Consider the following 24,407-nt stretch of genomic DNA (forward strand, 5'->3'; position numbering starts at 1 on the left):
TATTGGCCATTAGATCAACTTCCACATTGAGTTCCCTTCTGATATGAAAGAACTTAATTTATTCAAATAAATTCGATGCAACATGGGAATTTGCCACGACATTGGGTCTTTTTGGATCTAATCACCTTTTGGATTACTATCTTGGAATCACCAAAAACCATCACCTCTTTGATTTTCCTTTCTAAAGTCATTTCTAACCCTTGTCATAAAGCTAGGAACTCTCCTTGATTATTGATTGAGATCCCTATCCCAAGCATATTTAATCTTTGTATTTTCATTGAAGCTGAAAATAACCCCTCCCATTCCAACCTCTCCAATATAGCTTATAAGTTAATGAAATATACTACCCACAATATGGCAATAAAAAACATAAATAACATGAACATGGATATTTTTAGCACTAAAAGACATGGTCCAACATAATGGCAGGTCTCCATAATAGAGATATGATGTAAGATTTACACTTATCCCATATTTTTAATAATAAATCAAAAGAGTTATATAAATTTTGAAATTTTTAATAATAAATCAAAACAAAATTTCATATAAAAAGAGATTGAGAGGGAATCAATTAATATTGTAGCCAACCTCTTTTATTTATTAAAACCCAATAATATATAAAAAATGAATTTTAAATTTTTTAATAATGACTTAAGCCAGAAACAGTCACAAACCGGAGCTAGAAACATTGACTATTGCCCCATGAAAACTCAATAATTCCCTTACCGTAGCCACTTTCTATGAAAACCGAGTGGTCGCCATTCTTCTTTTGTGTAGGAGAGTGACAGGAGCGTTTGAAATCCGCCAAAATCCCGCCTTTTCCATTGGCAAAGGACGAATGTGTTCATGTAAAAAAGCCCAAATTCGAAACATGATGAGCTATATCACTCTCACTTCACACCAACAATGCAAACACCAGCAGAAACAACCAAAGCAAACAAACGAAAGGAGGAGCCGAGAAATATTTGAACCACTCTGTCCTCCTATCCCATGGAGCCTGCGACTATTCTTGCCAAGGCCGAAGGCCACGATGTGGCTGGACTTCACAAGCAGGTAGCTGGTTATCTGAAGCCTTTACTCGAGTTCATCAATGGCAAAGAAAACAAGAAGAATACCCCAGAAATCCATCGCCTCGCAAAGAGGTATGTTCCCAACTTCCTGGTTCCACTGTTGAAGGTTTGCTGTAACAATTTAACCAAAGGGATCTCAGAGACGGACGAGCTTTCACAGAGCAGGGCAGATGAGTTATTCAAGACCCTTAAATTAGCCCTCGATTGTCTCGAGGCCCTACGCCCTTGCCTTGTAGGGTCACCTTACGAGATTGAGACTCAACAATACTGGATGGTCCGTCGTTTAATGGCCTGGAAGCGGTTCAACGAAGCCCGGGAGGAATGCTGGAACACACTAGACAAACTCAAACGAAATTTGTTCTCTGCTGCCAAGGAGAAAGATAAGTATGACGTTCATCTGTACGGGGAGCAGGCAGCGGGATCAGACCCTAGTCTGGCAGGTTTAATTTTGGGACTCGTGATGGATCTGATTATTTGTATTGGCGAAAGCAGACCAAATGATGCAGAGACCTTGGAGAAGGTCCCGTTGCTTGTCGATCAGCTCACGCCATGGCGGAGGTTTTCAACATTTTCCTTGAATTATACTTCTTGTCATTCGAAACATACTTGGAGTGTTTTTCACCGTTTGAAAAAGTTCTTATGTTTGGCATTAACTTCTTACTTATTTTATTGGTTGCAGGGTTCTAGACAACCATAGCGCAGAAAAACACAATAGCATGCTGTTTAAAGGATTGCAAAAGTGCATCGAGTTCATGGCAAAAGAGCCCAATAACTTCAACCCGAAATTGATAAGGAATATAAGCATTCTAGCACTAAAAAACTGTGCCTATTCTTCAGTAAAGGATCAATTTATAAATGTGTGTCCTCACACTGTTCACCAAGTACTTGACTATAGCAAACTTGTTTTTGAATTTAATTTATGATATTTTTCGAGTAAAGACTTAATAAGTGTTTTGAAAACGGGAGAATGCAGGCAACTTGTCGAATTTGTCACCAGCTTGCCTCTGGAGGGTCCCAACTCTCTTCTACTGTTGATAATATATATAAAGTTGCTCTGAACATTCTTTTCAACGATGAGAAGGTGTTGTTGCATTTATCCTTCACTCAATTATTGCAGCACTGGCGTTTTTTGTTTTCTTACGCTTTTATGTTTCTTGTTGAGGTTTTCATGTATTATCATGAAGTGTTCTATCTCAATAGTTTGTTCCCCAACTTGGTAAAATCATAATTTCCTCTTCAATTATATAGGGGGTTCTTGTTTTATTTTTTTCAAGAAAAATGTCACAATTCCTTTATTTAAAAAAGAAACTGTGAAATTACGTTAAGTGCCCAAGAACACTGTAAGGAAAAAAGAGTACTGCCACTAGCTTTCTAAATATCAGGTCTAAAGAAAAGCTGTACTAACAAGCTGTAATTTTTCAAAATCAAGTTTCCAGTGAGAGCCAAGCAACGAGTCTAGGCTTTTTATAACTACAATTATATCACATCAAGTAATAAAGGACAAAAAGATGTCCATGTCACAAAGATACAAACATCAGACAAAGATCTGTCTAGCAGACACAACATCCTTCTTTGAATCCCAAATCCACTTTGACAATCCATCTGTGATATTATTTAATTCTCAAAAACTACAACAGGAGAAACTTACCATCTCGCTCAATGGCTTTTTGGCCCTTTCGATAAGATGCTTGAAGCTCAGATTGAGGTTCCTGCTCTATCCTATAGATCATTTCACAATCAGCTGAGAATCCCCAAAGATTTACAGATTTTGGAATGCCCCTTTGCACAGCGATTTCCACCACCACAAGGACTGCCTTTACATCTACCATGTTATTGGTGCCATACTCTAACCCACATGAGAAGGAGAAGGAATGGGACTTTAAGACGTATATAACTCTTCCCACCCCACCTTTGCTTGGATTACCTTATGAAGCACCATCAAAAGAATCCCATGGATCAGATTTGTCTAATTGCAATTGACCAATTTGCCTCGAGACCTTAATAGTAATCTTCTTCCTATGGGCCACGAAAAGCACACTTGATTTTATAGAAGACCTAGAAGTGGAAGATTGTTAATTTTAGTAACAATGGTATGTTCTATGCTTAAGGGCAATTTTTCTTCAATTTTCTTATTAGCCCAATATCATTATCTAGTTTAGCAATCACATCAATATGATGGTAAAATGCAGATAGAACATAAACAATAACAGTAGAAGACAAGCCAAGACAAGAGGACACAAGATATGGCACCATCTAGGGACAAACCCTAATGTGGGGAAACCCTTGATCAATTCTTCTTATAATTCTTCAAAAGTTCAGCAGAGAGAGAGTACAATATATGATATTCACTTGCCCAATCACAGTGAAATCTGATCAGTCAAACAACAGAAACAAACCAGAAAGTCAACACTGGTCAACATGGCAGATTTTGACCTCCAAAACAGCTTGGTTAAACTCGGTCAACTTGGCCTCCAACAGCTAGTCAAATCAGCCCAAAAACAGTCCAAAAAGGTCCAATCAAATCTGGTCAACAAAAGTCAATGCAGTAGCAAGCCCTTCCACAGTCAATGCTGGTCAAAAAGTGGTCAAACAACCTCGGTTTTTGTGCCCAGAACTGTGGCCTACCCATACAGAGATACCCCACAAAACCGCAGCCAAAACTGGTCAACGCAGGGACAAAAAATACAGCCCTTTCTTTGTATGTGTGGATAGAGAGAAGCCTCAGAAATACGTTATGTCACATGGTTCGGGTTTGAATTCGAATCTGGAAACAATTAAGTTCGATTTGAATTTGAATTTTCCGATGAGGTTTGGCAATAAGTTAGACTATATGTATATATATGTGACATAAAATAATAAAAAATCAAAATCAATCAATAAAACTATATGAGTAGCAGTGAGCACCCACGAGCCACAAATCACGACCACTATTAACTTCATGCTTTGGGCGGTATATATATATATATATATCTATATATATATATATATATATATATAATAATGATAATAATAATAATAATAATAATAAAAAATCAAAATCAATCAATAAAACTATATGAGTAGCAGTGAGCACCCACGAGCCACAAATCACGACCACTATTAACTTCACGCTTTGGGCGGCGGGGACAAGCAGCGTCTAGAAATTGAATTCAGGAAATTGCAGAGAATACAACACGCAGCGGCAACATTGAGCACAATAGAGTGAGTACACTCATATTGAAATTGGCTTGTGAAAATCTATCGACAACCATGGTAAATAAATACAAATCAGTGTCCACTGTGAGAAACTAATTGATGGGAAGTGGAACAAGAGAAAACCATGGGCGAGAAAACCATGTGCTGCCCATGTTTTTTCTCATAAACCTTAAAACAACTGATAAAAACGCTCGAAATCTAACCTCGAACCCAAATTTTTTTTTAAAAATTAGAAAATTGGGCTTTAGGTTCGAATTCGTTGAGGTTTGAATTTGAGGTTCAACTATCAGGTTCGAATTCGTTGAGGTTCGAATTTGAGGTTCAACTATCAAGTTCGAATTCGTTGAGGTTTGAATTTGTTGAGGTTCGAATTTCAGGTTCGACTATTAGGTACGCCGACCCTGAACGAATTTGATTTTTTTTTTGGGTTTGCTGAATTTCAAACCTCAAGGTTCAAATTCGGCAAACCCTGTGACATAGACTATACCTCTAGGCGAGAGGTGGGGAGACATTGAGTTCTAGACTCCTGAGTTGCATAGAGATGGGCAGGGTCCATAGAGAAGCAACATTTGCAGTTTACTCCTCACATGGATCATTACCCTTGCTACAGGGGCCCACAATATTCAGTAGCAGGAGGATCAATGTCAGTTGATGTAGTCAGCTCCAGAGTGACAATTGCAGACTAGTTGCAGTTAGATGTTGAGAAGCATAGAGCATTGTTGATAACAATGCAGGAGGCACAATACAAAGTCAACAACAACACGAATTTCCCAGTGGACAATGCAGAGGCTAGTAGCGGTCAGAGACTCAGGAGATAGTTGTATTATGTGATCACAATTGATTTAGTATTTTGGATGCTTCTCAGTTGCAGTAGTTGCAGCAACAACAACAACAGTGAGAGGGAGTGTTAGTTGGGTTGCAGTGCAGATGGAAAAAGTTGGCAACAGTACAAGATGTACATTGTAGTGTCAACATCAACACAAGTGCAACATGGTTTAGCTACAGTGAGTGGCAGATGAATCAAATATTTATCGCAATGGTTGATGGACAGTGGCAGGCAAATATAGTTGTCGGACATCAATAGCGTGTATGGGAGGATGATGTAGAGACAAGTTGTTGTAGCAGTGGAACACTAGAACAACTTCCTCGCTAAGAGGAAGTGTTAGTTTTTGTAGCATCAGATGGTGTTATGGTCTCAAACTTTGTGGAGAGGCTAAAACACATGAGATCTCCAGAACCCATAAATTGTTTCTAGAAATTCCACATAGAGACAACTCAATTAAATTAATTGATCGATAATTAAAAATGCCTAAGTCTAACTTAGGGAAATCAATTAATTAATGGGAATTAATTGAGAAAGGTGAGAATTCTCTAGAAATTCACATTGATCGACTTATAGATGATCGTAGCCATCAAAGAGGATTTAATTGTGGCTGTTGGTGATCCCACTGAAGATTATAAGAGGAGGTCGATGGAGTTGGAGAAGAACACACTTGGGGAGCGAGTTCCTTGGCAGAGGTTGAGTTTCCCAGCTATAGTGATTCAACAGAGAGAAGTTCGAGCGGAGAGGGGACGCAGAGACAATGAGGGGAAGAGATAGTGAGTCCGAAGGAGGATTTCCAGTTCCAGAGAAGCAACATTAAGTGACAGAGGTATTCCACCTGAGGCTGCACAAAAGCTTCAACAAAAGCAGTTCGATTTAGCTGGAGAGGAAGTCGATTCAGCTTCCAGAGGCTGGGAAAGTCTTCAGAGGTCTGGAGAGTCACTTCCAGGAGCAGAGACATGCAAGACGACTTGATCAGAGGCAGAACAGAGCCACACATGTGAGGGTTTGCGCAACTTTGGCGCAGAAGGGCTTGAGCAAGGGTTAGACTGCCAGTTTTATGAGGGAGCCAAGTGTTGGGATTGCTTGTGGAGAGAGAAAATTTCTCTCTAATTATTTTTGTCAGATATTTGCTGATTGGATAACCAATTGGGCATCCAAAGATTGTACTCAGAATTTCATTGCTGCATAATAATAAAACCCTCGGGCCTCAGCAATTGCACCGATTTCCCTACATTAGGTTTTTCTGGGGACGATTGTCCAAAAATAATTGTGTCATTATGTGTGTGTGCTAGCATTTTCTTAGTTTCTAGCATTTTATTTTCCGCAATATTTTTTATGGTGAAAATTTGCACTGTGATTTGTTTGATATTTGTCGTAGCAAATAAACTGCATAATTAATTTGCAATTAGAAGAATAAATTTCCAGTTGTTGCAATTAGACTTGTAAATTTTGACAATTGTGGATTCCATTAGATATCATTTGATCCCCTATATCTCAAAGCTTGAAACTTCAAAAAAGATGTATGATGCCCTAGCTAATCTATTTATAGTTAGCAACATTGGTCAAGTTATGAGTTTGAAGAATGAGCTTCGTGACGTAAGGATTACAAATTATGACACTGTGGCTTCATATTTCATAAGAATCTCTCAAGTAAGAGACCAACTTCAAGCAATTGATGAAGTCATCTTTGAGAAGGAACTTGTGACTACAACACTTAATGGATTACCTAGATCATGGAAGCGTTTGCAACTAGTATAAGTAGCAGGAAGGAAGTTCCCTCTTTTGAAGATTTATGGACCTCTTGTGCTAAAGAAGAATCAAGGCTTATATCAAGAGATAGAAAGGAAGAAGACTCTTAAGCATTTGCAACACATTTCAATAAGAAGAATGGAGGGAAGAAGAAGTTTGGTTTACACCAAAAGGAAGACCCGCTCCATAAGGAAAGAAAGGTATGTCAAAAATTCAATGCTATCATTGTCATAGATTTGGTCACTATATGAGAAAATGTCTTGAATGAACGAATGGTAGAAAAGAGGAAAGGAAAACAACATGCTTCAACAATAGACATTGATGAACATCCATAGAAATCCAAAGGTGAGAAATTTCTTTTTATTTTTCTGCTCTAACAGGTTCTATTGTAGATGACGATGATATGTGGTTGGTGGATAGTGGTGCTTCAAGACATATGACAAGAGATCGTGGCAATCTCACTAGCATGATGGAAAGAAGATTATCACAAAGGGTAGAGCTTGGAGACAACCACAACTATGCAATTAAAGGAATTGGAAAGACATCCATTGAGTTGGAATTTGGTAACAATGTTCATCTCAACAATGTTCTATATGTGCCAGGTTTGAAAAAGAATTTAGTCTCTATTTCATGTTTGGAAGATAAAGGAGATAGAGTAGCATTTGTTGATGGAAAAGTGCTTGTATGGCCCAAGGGCTCTAGTATAGATGATGCTAGAGTTATTGGAATTCATGAAGGAAGATTGTATAGACTCTTGGGTCAACCAACTCAAGCTTTAGTACATGATGAAATTAATCCATGTGAACTATGGCATAGGAGATATGCTCACCTTCATTATAGAGTGGTGCCTGCTTTAAATCAAATGGTTTTAGGTGTTTCGAAATTGCAGATAGAGCATGAAGGTGTATATAAAAGTTGTGCACTTGGAAAAAATGTCAAGAAGTCATTTCCAAGCAGTGATAGTAGGTCCAAAGAAATTTCGGATTTGATTCATTCTGATGTATGTGGTCCTATTTTAGTGAAAACACTTGGAGGTTCTTTATACTATGTAATTTTTATTGATGACTTCTCTCGTAAGACATGGATCTATCTCATGAAGACCAAGGATGAAGTCTTCACCAAGTTTCAAGAATTCAAGGTTGAATTAGAGAACTTGAAAGGGAAGAAGATCAAGATTTTAGCTTGAAAACCCTTTATTGAGAATATCAACACCCATATAGATATCTATTGTTTCCTTGGCCAATTTGGTCAAGTCAGCTAAACGTAGGTTGCTTGAGGCATCTTACTACTGAAAGTACCAAGCCTTTAAATAAACTCAATCACATCAAATACTATGGGCAAATATCATGGGCAACCCAATACCATTGGCTTGTAAATTACCCATGGTAAAGTTATCAATGTCCAAATCAAGGTTAAGCTAGTAACTCTTTGAGTGTGTTAAGGTTAATTTAAATTTTCCTTGTTTAAACTTGAGTCACAACAAACATTTACTCCCAATGTTTATATTCTAGTAGAAATACAAAATGCTCCCTTTAATTATGTCACCTAGGGTTTGTCTAGACCTTAAATTGGTGATCGAACATACTAAGGTTAGGCATGCCTAACTAGGGTTTTATAGTCGTATGCCCATTTACATTTGACTAACGCCAAACCCATAAAACATCTACCACTATATGCTAGAGCATACGATGCTATGAAACATCTACCATTTTTTTTCTTGCATTGCTTCTTGCTCCAATTATAGTTGCATGAATTGTGTACTTGTTAACCAAATATTTATTCATTGTCTCTCCTCTATTTACTTTTGCTAATGTTCCACATTAATCCTTGTGATGCATTTCCATGTGATTTCCACTATTGTACCTTTTCACGAATTGCTAAAGTGAATTAACCTCAGTTAACCTCTTGAGATTTGCTATCCACCATGCGCACAAATTTCCTTCACCAAAGCCCACTTGGATTTGTAACTTGCCCTCATAAAGATTATTATTGCAGCCTCTTAGACACCATTTAACGCTATCCTTTGATTTTATTTCTCATAGGAATGATACATACATAAGCCATACCTTTAACATTAGTGTTACATCCTTAGCCCAAAGATAGTAAGTTTGAACTTGTCCCTTGTCGTCGAGAAGAGATGGTATTGCATCCTCCATAACTCGCACACAACAAAACTAGACACAAACACCTTCGACGTAGAACACCACATAAACAACACTAGATTGATGTTCATCAACCCCACTCCAATGTAAGAGTAGTGACTAGATTTGTTGAAATTTGTAGCTTGTGTAAGTAATTCTGCACAAGCCTTGTGTCTAGGCATGTAAAAGTCCCCCACTTTTCACCTTAGAATATTTGTTGATGTAACTTAGCCTAAGTTAAACTTAGGAAAAAGCACATAATTATATGCTTGCTTGTTGATCTAAAATAAAAACTTAGATAAAGTAAATTATTTACTTAAGTGATTTGTTGAATTTCCATGACCCCGGTGTCTAAGATAGAATCTTAAAATCTCTGACGCTACCAAAACCAAGAATCTCAACAAAGCTACTTTGCACAGTGGAACAATATAATGCAGTAAATCAATCATGTGCACAATAAGAACAATAACAACAATATATGTAACCCAACTTCGTTATATTATCAACATATAATACAATAGTCTAGGGCTCTCGTACAAGGGATAATGGCCCTCAAATATCCACAAGTACAAGAATACAAGATACAATGACAATCTCGCTGCTCTATTGCACAATCACAACATCTATGTTGTATCTTGTCCTGTTGGTCCTTCGCTTCCAATTTGCTCTCTAGGTGCCCCTTTGTCCATCAAGAAACAACATATAAAGACTCTACTCATTGTAGTGACATCGAAACTTCCTCCGAGGTTACACCGAAACTTCCTTTTTGTGATTGACACAGAAGCATCCTTTTTGAAATTCACCAAAATTATCACTGAAATCATCTCTGAGATGTGAGTTACTGTTCTGTGTTTTAATGCGAAGTCCTAGGCTTGTATATATAGTGATTCGACCATCACAAATGAGCAGACATGACTTTATGAAAGGTTGTGTCTCCATTGAAAGTTTAGGTCGACATGTAGGCTGACTGGTAAGCCGACTTGATGAAGGCTTGTTTGAGGTTGACAACAAGGATGCTTTGAGGAGGCTGATGATGATCAAGGAGACTTTCATGGAGGAGTCTTTGACCAATAAACAAATTGACTTTGACCCAAATAAATAATCCTAAAGCCTTCAATGGAGGCTTGACCTATAACAAATGACCCAAGCATGAAACCCATGCTTTAACAAGTTAATTGATAATAATAAAAAATCTTTTCTTTATTCTTTTGACAAGTACATTACATGGTCACTCAAATACATTTAACGAAAACCGAATCTAGTTCCATTTTCCAACACTCCCTCTTAACTAGGGAGGTATTCATATATATTCAAAGAGGTACATGGAAGATCTCAAACCACATCGTCTATGAAGAAGTTTAGGCACCACAATGCCTTGGACTAGATTCTTGACCCGGGCAATCTATCCATTGGTCTCTCAACAATTTAGGCATCACAATGCCACAAACTAGATTCCTGAACAAGGCAATCTATCCGGTTGGGACTTAAGATGAACTCAAGCTTTCATCCTCTCTACGTACCATCAGGCTTACTTGCTAACCATCAACCCAGAGATCCAGGTGCGTGTCAGAGCTCAATGACCAACACCACCCTTCCAACTTTGGGACCAAACATCAACACAAAGTGCTGGCCAAATGTCCTCCCATGCAATGCTTCACTCACAAAGCCTCAACACCCCTTGATTTAGCAGATCAAAGACAACAAATCTCTCTTGATCAAACTGATCGGTAACCAACATGCTATCTAAAACTTCAAGAGATTTACTTGTACAAACACAACCCCAATCAATAATATACTTTCCCATGTACATAATAAAATACAAACCTTCGGGGTCTTTTAGACAACTTGATGTTGCTTCTCAACTTTTCATAGTAGGACTATCAACTGAATCTTTGACAAAAGATTTCTCAATCATACACCTTCCTTTTTTACTTCATATGCAACAACATATTCCTCAAGCGGATCCTGCTTTCCTTCTTTCAACAACACCTTAAAATGCATTCTCCAATTTCCTTCTCTTGTTCATGGCCTTCACTAAAACTTATGACTGTTAGTCATGGTCTAGTGCATGACACATGAAGTAGAGAACCATATCTGTCACTCCCTCTTAATTAGAGAGGATCTAATCATTCCTGTACAAGGAATATTCTCATCCATCCTCTTATCCTAAGGAGATTCCTTTCATTCAAGCTCCCTCTTAACCTAGGGAGATTTCATTCAGGCTCCCTCTTAACTTAGGGAGTTCTACTTCTTCTTTACGACATCAGAGAATCTTTCATGGCTTCCATCATTCTTGTCATGCTTATCACATCAACTTTACTTACGATCATCTTCACTAAATTGAAGATGATGTACTTGCACAACTAAGATAGCAAGTACAACCAAAATTATAGAAGCATGAAGTTAACCATATCAAAATCTTATAACAACGGAAGCATTTAGACTTTACAAACATAATCAACAAGAGACTATACTTCAACTTCTTGCCCAATTTTAGTTACAAACCCTAAATCACATTGATAACTCAGATTTCAAACTCATTATATCTAGGGTTTTAATATTCTTTCAACGAGAAGTTCCTTTATATAGCAAACCCTAGGAACAAATCAAATCAATGAATCTAACAACTTTCAGAATTCATATGTTAGACTCCTCATTAAGATCTCATACATGAGCTTCAACAATCACAACTTAATCAACATCATGACTAGCATCTACTAGGGTTTGATGTAAACCCTAGATTTCCATCTTCAAATTCTTAGCAATCACTATATAGATTCATAAATTCCAGATGGTTATACATACTAGAGAATTTAACTACTACTAGGGTTTAGTTGCTAAACCTAGGTTTTCCATCATCCTAAGCCATCAAACTTTGACTAGGGCTTGTTTCCAAACCCTAGGACTCATGACCATTAACACTTAGGTCAACACATTTATCTAGGAATTCATTAGCATATCATATATTAGGCAATACTAATATGTTAGATATATATCGACTTAGAACAGGTTAGGGTTTCAGCCAAATGAACACATACCTAGGGTTTTATTCCCAGGACTATAAATACATAACAAGGGTTTAGCTTATAGACCGAACCAAAACCCTAAAGATCTAGGGTTTTATAACATAGCAAAGCAAACCCCACAATACCAAAACTTCAAAGGTTCGGGATTTCAGACAACACCATTTTGACCCTAACAAGTTAGGGTTTTCATGATCACACCAAAACCCCAAACATGACATCATTAACAACATTTCACAATAACCCTAAGCAGTTTTAGAGTTTTAGATGTTAACATTAACATACCCTTAGGTTAGGGTTTTTCAGAGAACCTGTCTAGGGTTCTATAAAAACAATCAAGGATGTGGGGAGGGTAAATTTATCAAAAGATGAATTACCCTAAATAAGAATCTTTATGATTCAAGATAGCTAGGCATAACGATGTTAGTAATGTAATGCAAACTTCAAAAATAGGATGATCAATGAATCTTGTAAGGAGTATAGTTTGAGACATACTTGGAGATGTTCCTTGGCAAACTTGATAAGGATTTCTTGAAGTGTTCTCTTTGTATTAAGCCATTGTCTCTTATACCTGTAGTACATACTTACAAGCACAACATGTGATACCAAGGACATAATTTAATTTCTCAAGTTAGATCTTCTACATAATCATGGAGGATGGAATCCTATGATAAGCTGTTCATTCTTTCAATCATTAGTAGGACCTTTTATTTGACATCCTAGATTACATATAAGGATAAGGATTTAAGGTTCTTGAATATAATTTTAGGGATTACATTTTTTACCTTAGACTGATTGTAAACTAGCATTATCTAAAAATCTAAAAGCCCAAAAATACGTACCTTGTGACTTACATACCTCTTGTTGCATCTTGTTGAGTGCAAAATACTTACTTGATTTTCTTAAGCTGGTTCCTTGTGCTAGAACTTGATAGATCTTCATAGGCAACAATACAAAGGTCCATTCCTTCAACGAGTGGAAGACAAAATATTTTTCACTGCTTTGACCTTATCATTGTAACACCACCGAGACCTTATTAAGAGCACCAAATTGATGTCATTGCGGTAGTACTGAACTGAAATGGCACCCAAATTGTGATACTGAAGTAGGACCAAGTCACTATGACATATCACTGAAATTGTAGTTATTGTGGGGGCACTAAACTATGGTAATATCGAATCTATAGTAACACCAAGCTGTGGTTAGCATTTGAGCATATCACTGTAATGCCACTGAAAATCATTTGAGCTTATTTATGAAATATATAATGAAGTTATATCTTTATTGTGCCTTCACCGAAATGTCCATACTATGCCTTCAAGAAGTGTTGAGATTGAGCCTTTTCCGAAAATGTTAAGACTATGCCATTACCGAAAATGCTACGAACCCAATCTAGAAAAAATCCGAACTTGTTATATCACCGAGGTTCTGTTCCTTAGATTACCAAAATCTTTTCTCTGTGGTGGTAATGAAACAATGATTTTATCTCAATCAACATTTACCAAATTGACACGAGATTTACTGTGGAGTGAGGTATACCCTCCTCAGATTGGTCTTCAATACAAAACCTTCCTCAAAGATTGTATAAGTGGTCTTCACACTGCCATTGACCATGACCATAACTCTGATACCATGTTGGAAAAGCGATAGAGATGGCAATTAAATGGTTTTCCTTATTAATGGCATTATCTTGTGATGTTTTTGTTATTGTTCTGTTCTGGGATGGATAGGTGTTTCTGTATTTAGAGGGAGCTACCTTGGACGCAGTTGTAGTGCTTGGCATCATACAAGGGCAGTCATACAGGTTGTTGGGACAACCTGTGGGTATATCCGAGGGGATCTTGGATACAAGATTAGTGTCAACTATTGAGAGGGAGCAGGTGGCGAGGAAGAGTAATTCCTTAGGTATTGCCAAGAGCCTCAGTAGGTATGATATGACATTGATGGATGCTTAAGAGCAGGATCCTTAGGGCATGGTTGGATGTGACATGTCCTCATCTTAGGTTTCAGATCAAGGTAGTAGGATAGGATTTAGTGTCAGAGGGAGCAACTATAGAATTGAGATGGGCTAGGAGACATATCTAGGTGGAGAAGGTTCTTCCATAAGTACCTCTCGTGCTAAGGGGGAGTGTTGAAGTTTGTAGCTCGGGTAGGTACTTCTGCACAAACCTTGTATCTAGGTGTGCATAAGTCGCCCACATTTCACCTTAGATATATATATATATATATATATATATTTTTTTTTTTTTTGTCTGTGTAACTTAGCCTAAGTTAAACTTAGGAAAAAACATATAATTATATGTTGGCTTATCGAGCTAAAATAAAAACTAAGATAAAATTAAGTATTTATTTTAGTGATTAAGCTTTAATCTTAGCTGTCGATCTCAAGTGAGGCGAGATATAATCTCGGTTGTCCATCACTTGAGATTAGGATTAGGATCAAGATTAGGGTTTTGGCTCAATGTAAAGTTATAAAGGTGAGGCTAAGGTGAGGAGAAGACACAACAACAACACAAGATTGAGAGAGGCTTCTCAGTGAGCATGTGCTGGGTTCGAGAGAATGTAGTGAGGCTGGTGACTAGTTTTGTATTTTCTCAATTGGGCCATTATCCTTGGTACACGAGCGCAAGTAAGTTTTGTGATTAATTTATCAATGAAGAATTGGTGATTGGGAAAAAATTTGTTTGCATGTATGTGATTTAGATTGAGTTTTCTTTTGCTTTTGCTATATTTTGTGTTAGGAATTTGGTTGTGTATTTGTTCTGTTAATAATTGTTGGGAACTGAATACCGGGTGCTAGGTTGGGAAATTCTAACATGATCTCTAATACCTTCAATCCACAAGTTGGTACAAAATGTTGACACATGGAAGAGTGTTCTAATGTGATGCATCATGGGTGAGATAACCACATAGAGACCACAAAACCATAGAAACAAATAGTATTTCAACCGTGTGGTATCATATGCAATAGAGATTTATGCTTGTTGGTTTCTCTAGCATTACCTTAAAGTAATTCCATAGGTTGCTGGATCCATCATATGGAAGCAATTAGATTCCCTTTGCAACACCAAATTCAACCAACATAAAATTGCTCTATAACTAAGTGCTATTACAAGCAATTGGATGATGTTTTATCTATACACCAATAACTAGTAAATCGTTGCTCTACTCAATATCTTCATTACATGGCTTTTAGGTTTGTTTAGATCAAGTTCCAACTTAGTAGCGAAGCACTAGTTTAGTCAATAGAATGAAACACACTTGTTTCTTTGCACAAAGTTGCACAAAGATTTCAAATGTTGGTTACTACATGAAATTTTTTAACCAGGACATGAGCTAACATGATGTCATGGGGTCATGATGCTCCTTGTGGACCATATTGCTTCTTGAACTAGTGACATGAATACCAATATAGCCCAATGTAGTGAATTTGGACATTTCAACAGATCTATGAGCAAATAGTACCAATGTCAACATCAAAGCTTCCTCTCATTCATAATACTCCACTCATGGAGACCTTTGGCTTGACCAATCCATAATTCTATTTCAAAATGTGTATTATTTCAATCATAGGCATCACTTTTGACCAAATTTACATCTCAAACCAAATCTAGAGCTCAACTTAGGGAACAACTCCAGGTGCTATATTTCCCATGCAAGCACTTGTTTCTTTGTAACCATTTTGAGTATGCACCAATATGTTTGTTTACTAGAATTCACACATGTATCTAAGCACGATCACGTGTCTCTATGGATGAAGGAAAAAAGGCATAGATTCTTAAGAGCCACGTTGATGATTCCACTACCAACCCTGCATTCTTTCCTTCACTAGTGAACATGCATATTAGATCTACACTACATGGCTACCAGTATCAAACAAGTCTTGTTAGAGTCTAGGTCTATGCATGGCTCTGATAGCATATGTAAAATCGAGCATATTGAGAGAAATATAATAAGCACAAAGCAAGTACAAGATTTGCACAAGAGATTTTACCTTGGAAACCCTTTACTCGGAAAACCAACATTAAAATAGATGTTTATTATTTCCTTGGCCAGTTTGGCCAAGCCGACCAAACATGGGTTGCTTGAGGCATTTTATGATGGAAAGCACAAGCCTTTACAGAGGCTTCATCACATTGAAAATGATGGGCAAATTTCATAGGGCAGTAAACTAGTTATGATAAACTCATTAATGATTGAATCAAGTCAACCTAGTTACTCTTTGATCGAGTCAAGGTTAGTTTAACAAGAACTGACCAAGTGCTCAATGACATTGGTGATAACTTGTTGAGCTAACCTCTTGGGATTTTGTATTGTTTGTGTATGTGTTTATTTCTTTTTTCTCAAGGAAAACCTTGTGGGAAGGACACCAATTGAGAATTATTTGCTTTGATACCAATTGTTATAGATCTAGTACACAATAAAGCATGATAAACTTGCACACACAATGTACACCAAAAATGGATGTGGAGCACAGCTAATTTTTTTGGCTTGATGAGTTATTACTCACTCAGAGACGAACAAAATCCCCAAATCACCCAAATACATCTATACACCAATTATAAGCCCATGCGTATGATAAGGACTCTATTTACCTCTATATATACCTATTTTCAGTCATTGTTCTTGTAGGTCCACCAACCTTACTATTCATACATACATTAGATCCTTCATATATGATTGTTAGGGTCATAATTCAAAAACAAGAAGTAACCTTTGATGCTAGCTTTATTTCTTCTACATGTTGCCAATTAAGGTTTGTTTGTCTTGAAATTATGATTATTATTCAATGCGAGATGCATATCATATATTTTCTAAAGGATACCTTTGTAGAAAATTTCCACAAAATTTTGTAATATATTTTCAAATTAAAGTGTAAAAGAGGTGCAATTTTACCTTTTTATTAAATTAAAGTTTGTCTTTGCATGAGAGCTTTGTCTAACTGAAAGTGGATGTAATGTGCAAAAATTGCAGCTATTTGGCGAACATGAAATTCTGAAGGTTGTTGAATATTATTGCCGTTACTGTGAAGCTAATCCAAAGCTCAGAAAAAATGCTAAGCAAGTTTTGAATGGAATTGCAGATAACCTTGGGCAAGTATGCAACTGCACCCCTGTGTTTTTGATTTTGTTGAAGTTATAATCACAAGATGCTTTCATATGTTCTAAAAAATCAATATAAATATTTGTTTTAAATATTTTTTTGTCAGTATCTATAATATATGACATACCAATACTTCCAGGCAAATAATTGATTGCAAGGATGAAAGATAGCATTAGTTTACTAATCTCAATTTTCATATTATTATTTAACTCTATTTGCAAGCTTATTTATTTGTTTGGGTCGATGCACACTAATGTACTTTTTTGTATGTTCTACACTGCTGGTTTGCCTTATTTTTATTGTATCTTTGGTTTCCCATACATGTCCTTAATGTGCTTTTTTTTGCCATTTTTTCCAAGGAAAAACACGTAATGTATTGCATAACAGAGATTGAACAAGTGCCTTACATTCCATAAACATTACCCATTCATGCATTCATGACTGTCAAACATCACCCTATTACCTTCTTTCTATCTGAAACAAATACCCTAACCTCCTAAAAGTTTGAATTGACAATTAAGCCTTACATCATCATCAGAACAAAATTGGAAATCATCAATTCCACAGAGGCAGCAGATCCTTAAAGAAGCTATGAAGCTGTGACACAGACATAAACATGATATACTAAAGGAAAGGATAGGGAGGAGCAATGTTGTTAACCCCCTCCTCTAGTTCCTAAAGATTGATAACACTAGGATCCATATTTATTCTGTCCTTTGATATCTTGTCAACTTTTTGATTTAGCTCATGATAAACATGCTTGAATGTTATTTCATTAACTCTGTTCCTTGTCTCTAGAATCTAGTAGATGACACTGTGAAGTCCCATATTTTGAAATTGCACTTCTTCATTTATTTAATCTTCCACCAACTTGAAGTTTTTGAACAGGTGATGTCTATGTACCCCTTTCTCTATAGCAATTCTTAGAATAGTTGACAAGACTGGAATTTTTGCCTAGTAATTATGGTCCATTTTTGAGTCCCAAAGAAAAATAGTAGGAGGGAGAGAGATATGATTTGCCACTTGCAGCCTTCTTACCAGGGTTGTTTTGAGATGCTTCATTGAAAAAATCCCGAGGGCATCCGCTATCAACCTCTAGATTGCTTGCATGTCTCCACGTCTTCTTTTCCTTTCCTATGTATTCCTCATAAAAATATTTCATCTTACAGAAGATTCATTTTAGAGATTACGATGCATCTTCAAATATAATTTCATTCTTCGAATGCCAAATGGTCTAATGATTGCCATGGGCAGAGCTTTAAAGTCATTTAACTCCTTGGCCTGAACATGGTTTCTAAAGGCTTGTAAAAAAGAGTCCCTTGCCTAATTTCCAGCACCTCCCAAATGAGTACTAATAAGTATCCACACTTCCTTGGCAAAATGAAACCTGGCACACATATGGTATATAGATTCCTCATGAGCCTTGGACATGATGTAGATATTAGAACCTTCCCAAGATGATCTTTGGATTACATACCAAGTTGATATATTATATGATAAGTCCAACCAAAAGAAAAGTTTCACTTTCAAATTTCGCTTCATCTTTTACAAACCTTTCCACCACCGTTCGTGAATAAAGCCCACTTCTTACACAAAGAGAGAGACATATCCTGGTTTGGCCACATACATACTAGAAGCTAAGTTTTTGGATCCATATCATTCATCCTCACCTTGTTTGAGTTTGATGGCATTATCTATAATGACTTTCACATATGATTAAACTCTTCAACATTGCTTCCAGTTAAACCTGGTTTTCCAGCTAGAAGATAAGTTTTGCTTTCAAATCTTGCTTCATATTTCACAAACCATTCCTCCACCATTCAAGAACAAAACCCACTTCTTATACAAAGAAAGACCCATATCCTTGTTTGGCTGCATACATACTACAAGTTGAGGTTTTGGACCAATATCAGACATCCTCACCTTGTTTGAGGTCGATGGAGTAATTTACCATGATTTTCACATAGGATTGACACTCTTCAACCTTGGTTCTAGTTAAACTTAGTTTGTATATTGTTTTCTAGCTCTGCCTCCAAGCATTGCTAGAGAGTCTACAAGATCAAAATATTCATTTGCTGTGCGATGGATCTTCATTTACCCCTATCCAATGTTTTGCCTTGATCTTGATTTTTCTTCCATTGACTACTTGTTAGCTTTTTGATGTTAGTTTGAAAGTGTTCACACCATGTTTGGGGGTGCTTCAGGAGATTTGGGGAACATAGTTTATGATCAGCCCTTAAATTGTTCATGATATATTTGCACATTGCATGTTACGAACATAAAATTGTATAAAATAAAAGAAGCATAAATAAATATAAATAATAAATAATCAAGTAATGATTATGTTAAATAGTCATTAGTTAATTGAAAAAGCATGACTAAAAGACATGCCCAATCGTGAAAGGACACCTGCCTAGTATATATGCAGGTCCTCATTGTAACATTCAAATCACTTGTACATTTTATATATATAATAAATTATTATTACAAATACCTCACATATTTTTACATTTAAGTCAACAAGCTATAAGTTTTGTTGCTCCAGTGGTATCGGAGCCATGCGAGGCTTTGAACATTATTCGCTGCACAATATAACCATGCAAGTATTTGAACGTTGTTCGCCGCACCATACATTGTTAAGTTTTCGCCTTGAATGTGTTGAATTGTTTAGTAAAATTCAAGAAAAGCTTCAGCAATGGGAAAAATCATATGCAGAAGTTAAAGCACGTCTAAAGGAAATTGATAATAAGGAAGGTGATAGTGATAGTGAAGAAACAAAACAAGGTGAAGTAGGAGATGAAGATTATGTAGATCAAGATGATGATACAAATGAAGATGATGTGGATGAGGACTATCTTGAGAAACAAGAAGATGAACAATATCATAACAATGAGGAAGATGCTAGAATAAGCAATGATCAAAACATTACATTAAATAATGGTGGATTCAATGTGGGTCGGTATGATGCAAGCTGCACTCACGTCATGGTACATGAGCTTACATATGATGACCCAATTTTTGCTGTTGCCAAAAGGGATAAAAAGACGTTGGTTACAAACTTATGGGTTATGGATGCTTTAGACATGGGGATGCTTGTTGACTCTACAAAGATTTTGTACAAACCTGTTAGAGATTTGAATGGCATTCCAGGTAGCAAGTCCCTTTGCAATTGCCTAACTGGATACCAAAGTCAAGATCGATCTAACATAATGAGAATGATAGACATGATGGGAGCACGATTCACAAAGCCATTGATTGAAAAAGAGCAATTAAATGGGGTCGTGTTGGAAAATTTGTCACATGAACCAGAGTTAGATAATCTTCTGGATGAAGCAAAGCATGCTAAGAAGATAAAGAAAAAATGAATTTCAAGGATGTTCCCTCGTCGAACTCTTCAAGGGTTCATTTTCTACATGTTGAAAGTCCATTTGAAGAGAAGTTCGTTGATGAAAAATTAAAAGCGGATTTAGATTCTAAGGATCATCCTTTATTAATAAGCCAACAACAACTTTACTCTATACTTTTAGAAGGTTGGGTACCTAACAAAATTGAAAACGCTGGTGAAAGATTGGAAAATGTAGTACTAGTAGATGATCATTCAATGCAGAGTTCTTTTACCAAGGAGACTTTAAATGAAGTAGAATTAATGGATAAGCCATCTAGTGAAGTAGAGAATCCTCAAGGGCTAGTGGTTGAAGAAGAATTGATGAGTAAGCTATATAATGAAGTAGAGAATTCCCTAGGGCCATTAGTTGAAGTTGAAGTTGAATTTACGGATAGACCATCCAATGAAGTGGAGAATTGTACAGGGAAATAGGCTAAAGGATAGAACTCTTTGGGGCCATTTGACGAAAATAAGTTAATAGGAGATTCAAGGGAAAAGGTTGAGTGTGCTTCTTCATTGTCTACTAAAGAGATAGATGAAAATGGTTCCGAGGAGGTGTTTGAGGAACTCAAGCAAAGGATACCTTCTGTGCCTATTTTTACTATCTGTGTTGTGTTCAAAGAAGGAATGCCAGAGCTAAAAGTTGGCCTTTGAGAACTTAGTGATGGATCGGAAAAAACAACCTTGAACTCTATGAAATTAGATCCTCTCAGACCAATTCAAACATTCAAAAAAAACTCTGCAACTCGTTCTTGTACAAACCCAACCAATTTCGGCTCTAGATTCTCACAAAGAACCACGAGGACATCAAGGAAGCCATTGCAAGAACCAGAGATGAGGTCGTGTACTCTTTTGCTGTGGAAAAACCTGGTTTCTTCTCGAATGCGGCAAGCAAGCCGAATATCTTTGGGCATGATGGTGACCCTCTTGGCATGGATGGTGCACAGGTTTGTGTACTCAAAGAGACCCACAAGATATGCCTTAGCTGCTTCTTGTAGAGCTGCCACAACGAAGGGCTGGAACCTTAAATCTATCTTGAAGTCTTGAGTAATTTCCCTGGCGAGATGCTGGAAGGGCAACTTCCTTATGAGAAGTTCAGTGCTCTTTTGGTATTTTCGAATCTCACGAAGGGAAACAGTAGTCAACCTGAATCTGTGAGGCTTCTTCACTCCACCAGTTGCGGGCGCAGATTTCCTGGTAGCCTTAGTTGTGAGTTGTTTTCTGGGTGCCTTTCCATCCGTGCATTTTCGGATAGCTTGCTTCATTCGAGCCATCCTTTTTCCCTTTTCTCTCCGCTGCTTTGTTATATAATTTCTTCACAGGAATATTGTCACACTAACTGTCTCTTGCTGGACGAATCTTAAACGTTGTCACTATCTTGTCGAGGCCTGGTCAAACAACGGCTTGATTCGTATAAACGTAACACGCAAAACATTTCATATTAATTATATGGTTATATCACTATATAGTTACATAATAAGAACACAGAGAGGGCAGGGTTTGAAGGTTGATGGTCATGTGGTGTTGTGTTGGGTTGTATGTTGCACCTTTAAAAAACATAATAATAAAATTAATTATATAGTAAAATTAACTTAATTATTAAAAAAAGAGAGTAATAATACTAAATGTTATTTAATTAATAAACAAAAAAAATTGATTAAAAAATCAAACAAAAATAAATAAATAATTATTATTAAAAAAAACCTAGTTTCAAGACAACATTACCACAAAATTATACATGCTAATGTACCAACGACGTCGGGTTCCATATGCTGAGTTGACAACCACAAGATCAAGACAATTGTCAACAATATAGCTTTGAAGACAAAGCTTCTGAAGGAAGGGGCAATGTTACGAACATAAAATTGTATAAAATAAAATAAACATAATTAAATATAAATAATAAATAATCAAGTAATGATTATGTTAAATAGTCCTTAGTTAATTGAAAAGGCATGACTAAAAGACATGCCCAATCGTGAAAGGACACCTGCCTAGTATATATGCGGGTCCTCATTGTAACATTCAAATCACTTGTACATTTTATATATATAATAAATTGTTATTACTTATACCTGTTGTGTATTAGTCAACAAGCTATAAGTTTTGTTGCTTCATTGCAAGTGGCTTACTTAGTGCTTGCTTCACCTCATTTGGATGCTTGCATGACATTCATCCTTGGAGTGTTGGAGATGTATAGATAACTTGGGCGATTTTTCATGTGGGCTACATGTAAATTGGTTGGTTGGTTGAGAGGACACCCCAAATTGGAGGAGGAGCGTTTGGCATTTTGGAAAATGGCATTGAGCTCGAGACAACATGGGGTAGCTTGGATGCTTGCGTGGAGTGTTGGAGTTGACTTGCAATGGAGCACATGGCTTCAGAGGATTGTTGGACGCATCTTGTGGAGCGCCCTTGCATTGGGGCCTTTCTTATGTATGAACATCACCTTGGAGCTTTACATGTGTACCATGCTTTACATGCTTTGAGGCTTGAGCAAGGGAGAATTGAGCACTTAGCAAAGGAATTTGAGCAAGGGGTACTTGAGGAAAGGCAATCAAAAGTTGCTACAACCATTCTACTATTATTTTGTGGTGTTTTGGGCAGCTACAACCATATTTTTTGGCTGTTTTGTGATGTTTTTGGACAACTACAACCGTGCTTGCTTCTAAGTTGCTGTTGTCTGTGTGTTTTTGGACAGTTACAACTATCATTGCTGTTGTTTTGTGGTGTTTTGGGCCGCTACAACCATAGATTTTGGTTGTCTTGTGGTGTTTTTGGACAACTACAAGCATCATAAGGTTTTGTTTTGTGTTGTTTTCTGGGCAACTTTAGCTATAGAAAAAATTTGGTGGTAAGAAGCTAACACTTTTAAGTTTATTTGGCTTTTTCTAAGAATGTATTTCTAAGGGTTTTCTAAGCCTTAAGGAAATGATTAACTTTGTTAGTTCTTTTTCATTTGATTTATTGCAGATTTGGTTTTGTATTTTTTTTCGCAACAATAATGGCTTGCGTTTAAGGTGCTTCTAGTACAATGCCCAAGAGTAACACAAGGACCAACTTCTATCCTCTTTGGAAACATGTAACAAAAGTTTCCAAAATGGGAGGTGGTGGTGCATGGGAATGGATATGCAATCTGTGTCAGAAACCTTAAAAGGGCTCTTACCCAAGAGTGAAGGGACATTTTTTGCTGGAAAAGGGAAAGAGTGTGCATGTTCATCCAAGGACAATAACCCAAAGTAAGGAAGAAGTATGATATTGGGCAAGAAGAGGCTAATGGGCTTAAAAAAATACACGATTAACTTGCCAACGCTACTTGTCATGCTCTAAACATTGAGCTAGGGATTGTGCTTGAAACAAGGAATTTGAGAGCAACTCAACAACAACATGAACAACCAACATAAAAAAATGTTAGGAGTCCATCATTTCAAGAGACTAGACTAGCTAAAATGATCATTGCACCAGGGAGAGAGGAAGCTAAATCAAGTGTGGCAAGCGCCATATATGCTCGTGGTATCCCTTTCAATGTGTTTCGGTCTCCTTATTGGCAAAATTTGGTGAGGGCAATTAGCTCAACTCATCAAGGGTTCAAGGGGCCTAACTATGAAAAAGTTCGAACTAAATTGCTCAAAAAGGAGAAAGAGATTGTCTAGTATGTTTCAGCTCCTATTCATGCTTCATGGAGTAGCTTTAGGGTTAACATTATCTCAAAGGTATGGACAGATACTAGGCGTAGGTTTTTAATTAATATCATTGACAATTCACCAAAAGGAAAAATGTTTTTGAAGGCTGAAGTCTATTCATTGGAGGTAAAGGATGCTCCATTCATTGTTGATAGTTTAATCAGAGATATTGCGCAAGTAGGACTTGCTAGGGTCATGCAAGTTGTCACAGATAATGCACCGGTTTGCGAAG

At 36.9% G+C, this 24,407-nt stretch overlaps 1 protein-coding gene across 1 annotated transcript in view; it reads left to right on the plus strand.

Moving 5' to 3' along the window:
• Positions 1-818: 818 nt before the first annotated feature.
• The window catches only part of ESP (separase), a 223,359-nt gene continuing 199,770 nt past the window's right edge, over positions 819-24,407 (plus strand). The window contains exons 1-4 of the mRNA XM_089385190.1: positions 819-1,628; positions 1,750-1,927; positions 2,044-2,151; positions 16,979-17,101. Coding sequence (XP_089241316.1) covers positions 991-1,628; positions 1,750-1,927; positions 2,044-2,151; positions 16,979-17,101 — 1,047 coding nt within the window. The 5' untranslated portion in view covers positions 819-990. The remainder of the gene's footprint in view (positions 1,629-1,749; positions 1,928-2,043; positions 2,152-16,978; positions 17,102-24,407) is intronic.

Source organism: Pinus tabuliformis, chromosome Q, assembly GCF_031772625.1.
Source record: "Pinus tabuliformis cultivar Carrire ecotype Pingquan chromosome Q, CPIR1, whole genome shotgun sequence".
NCBI classification, from domain to species: Eukaryota; Viridiplantae; Streptophyta; class Pinopsida; order Pinales; family Pinaceae; genus Pinus; species Pinus tabuliformis.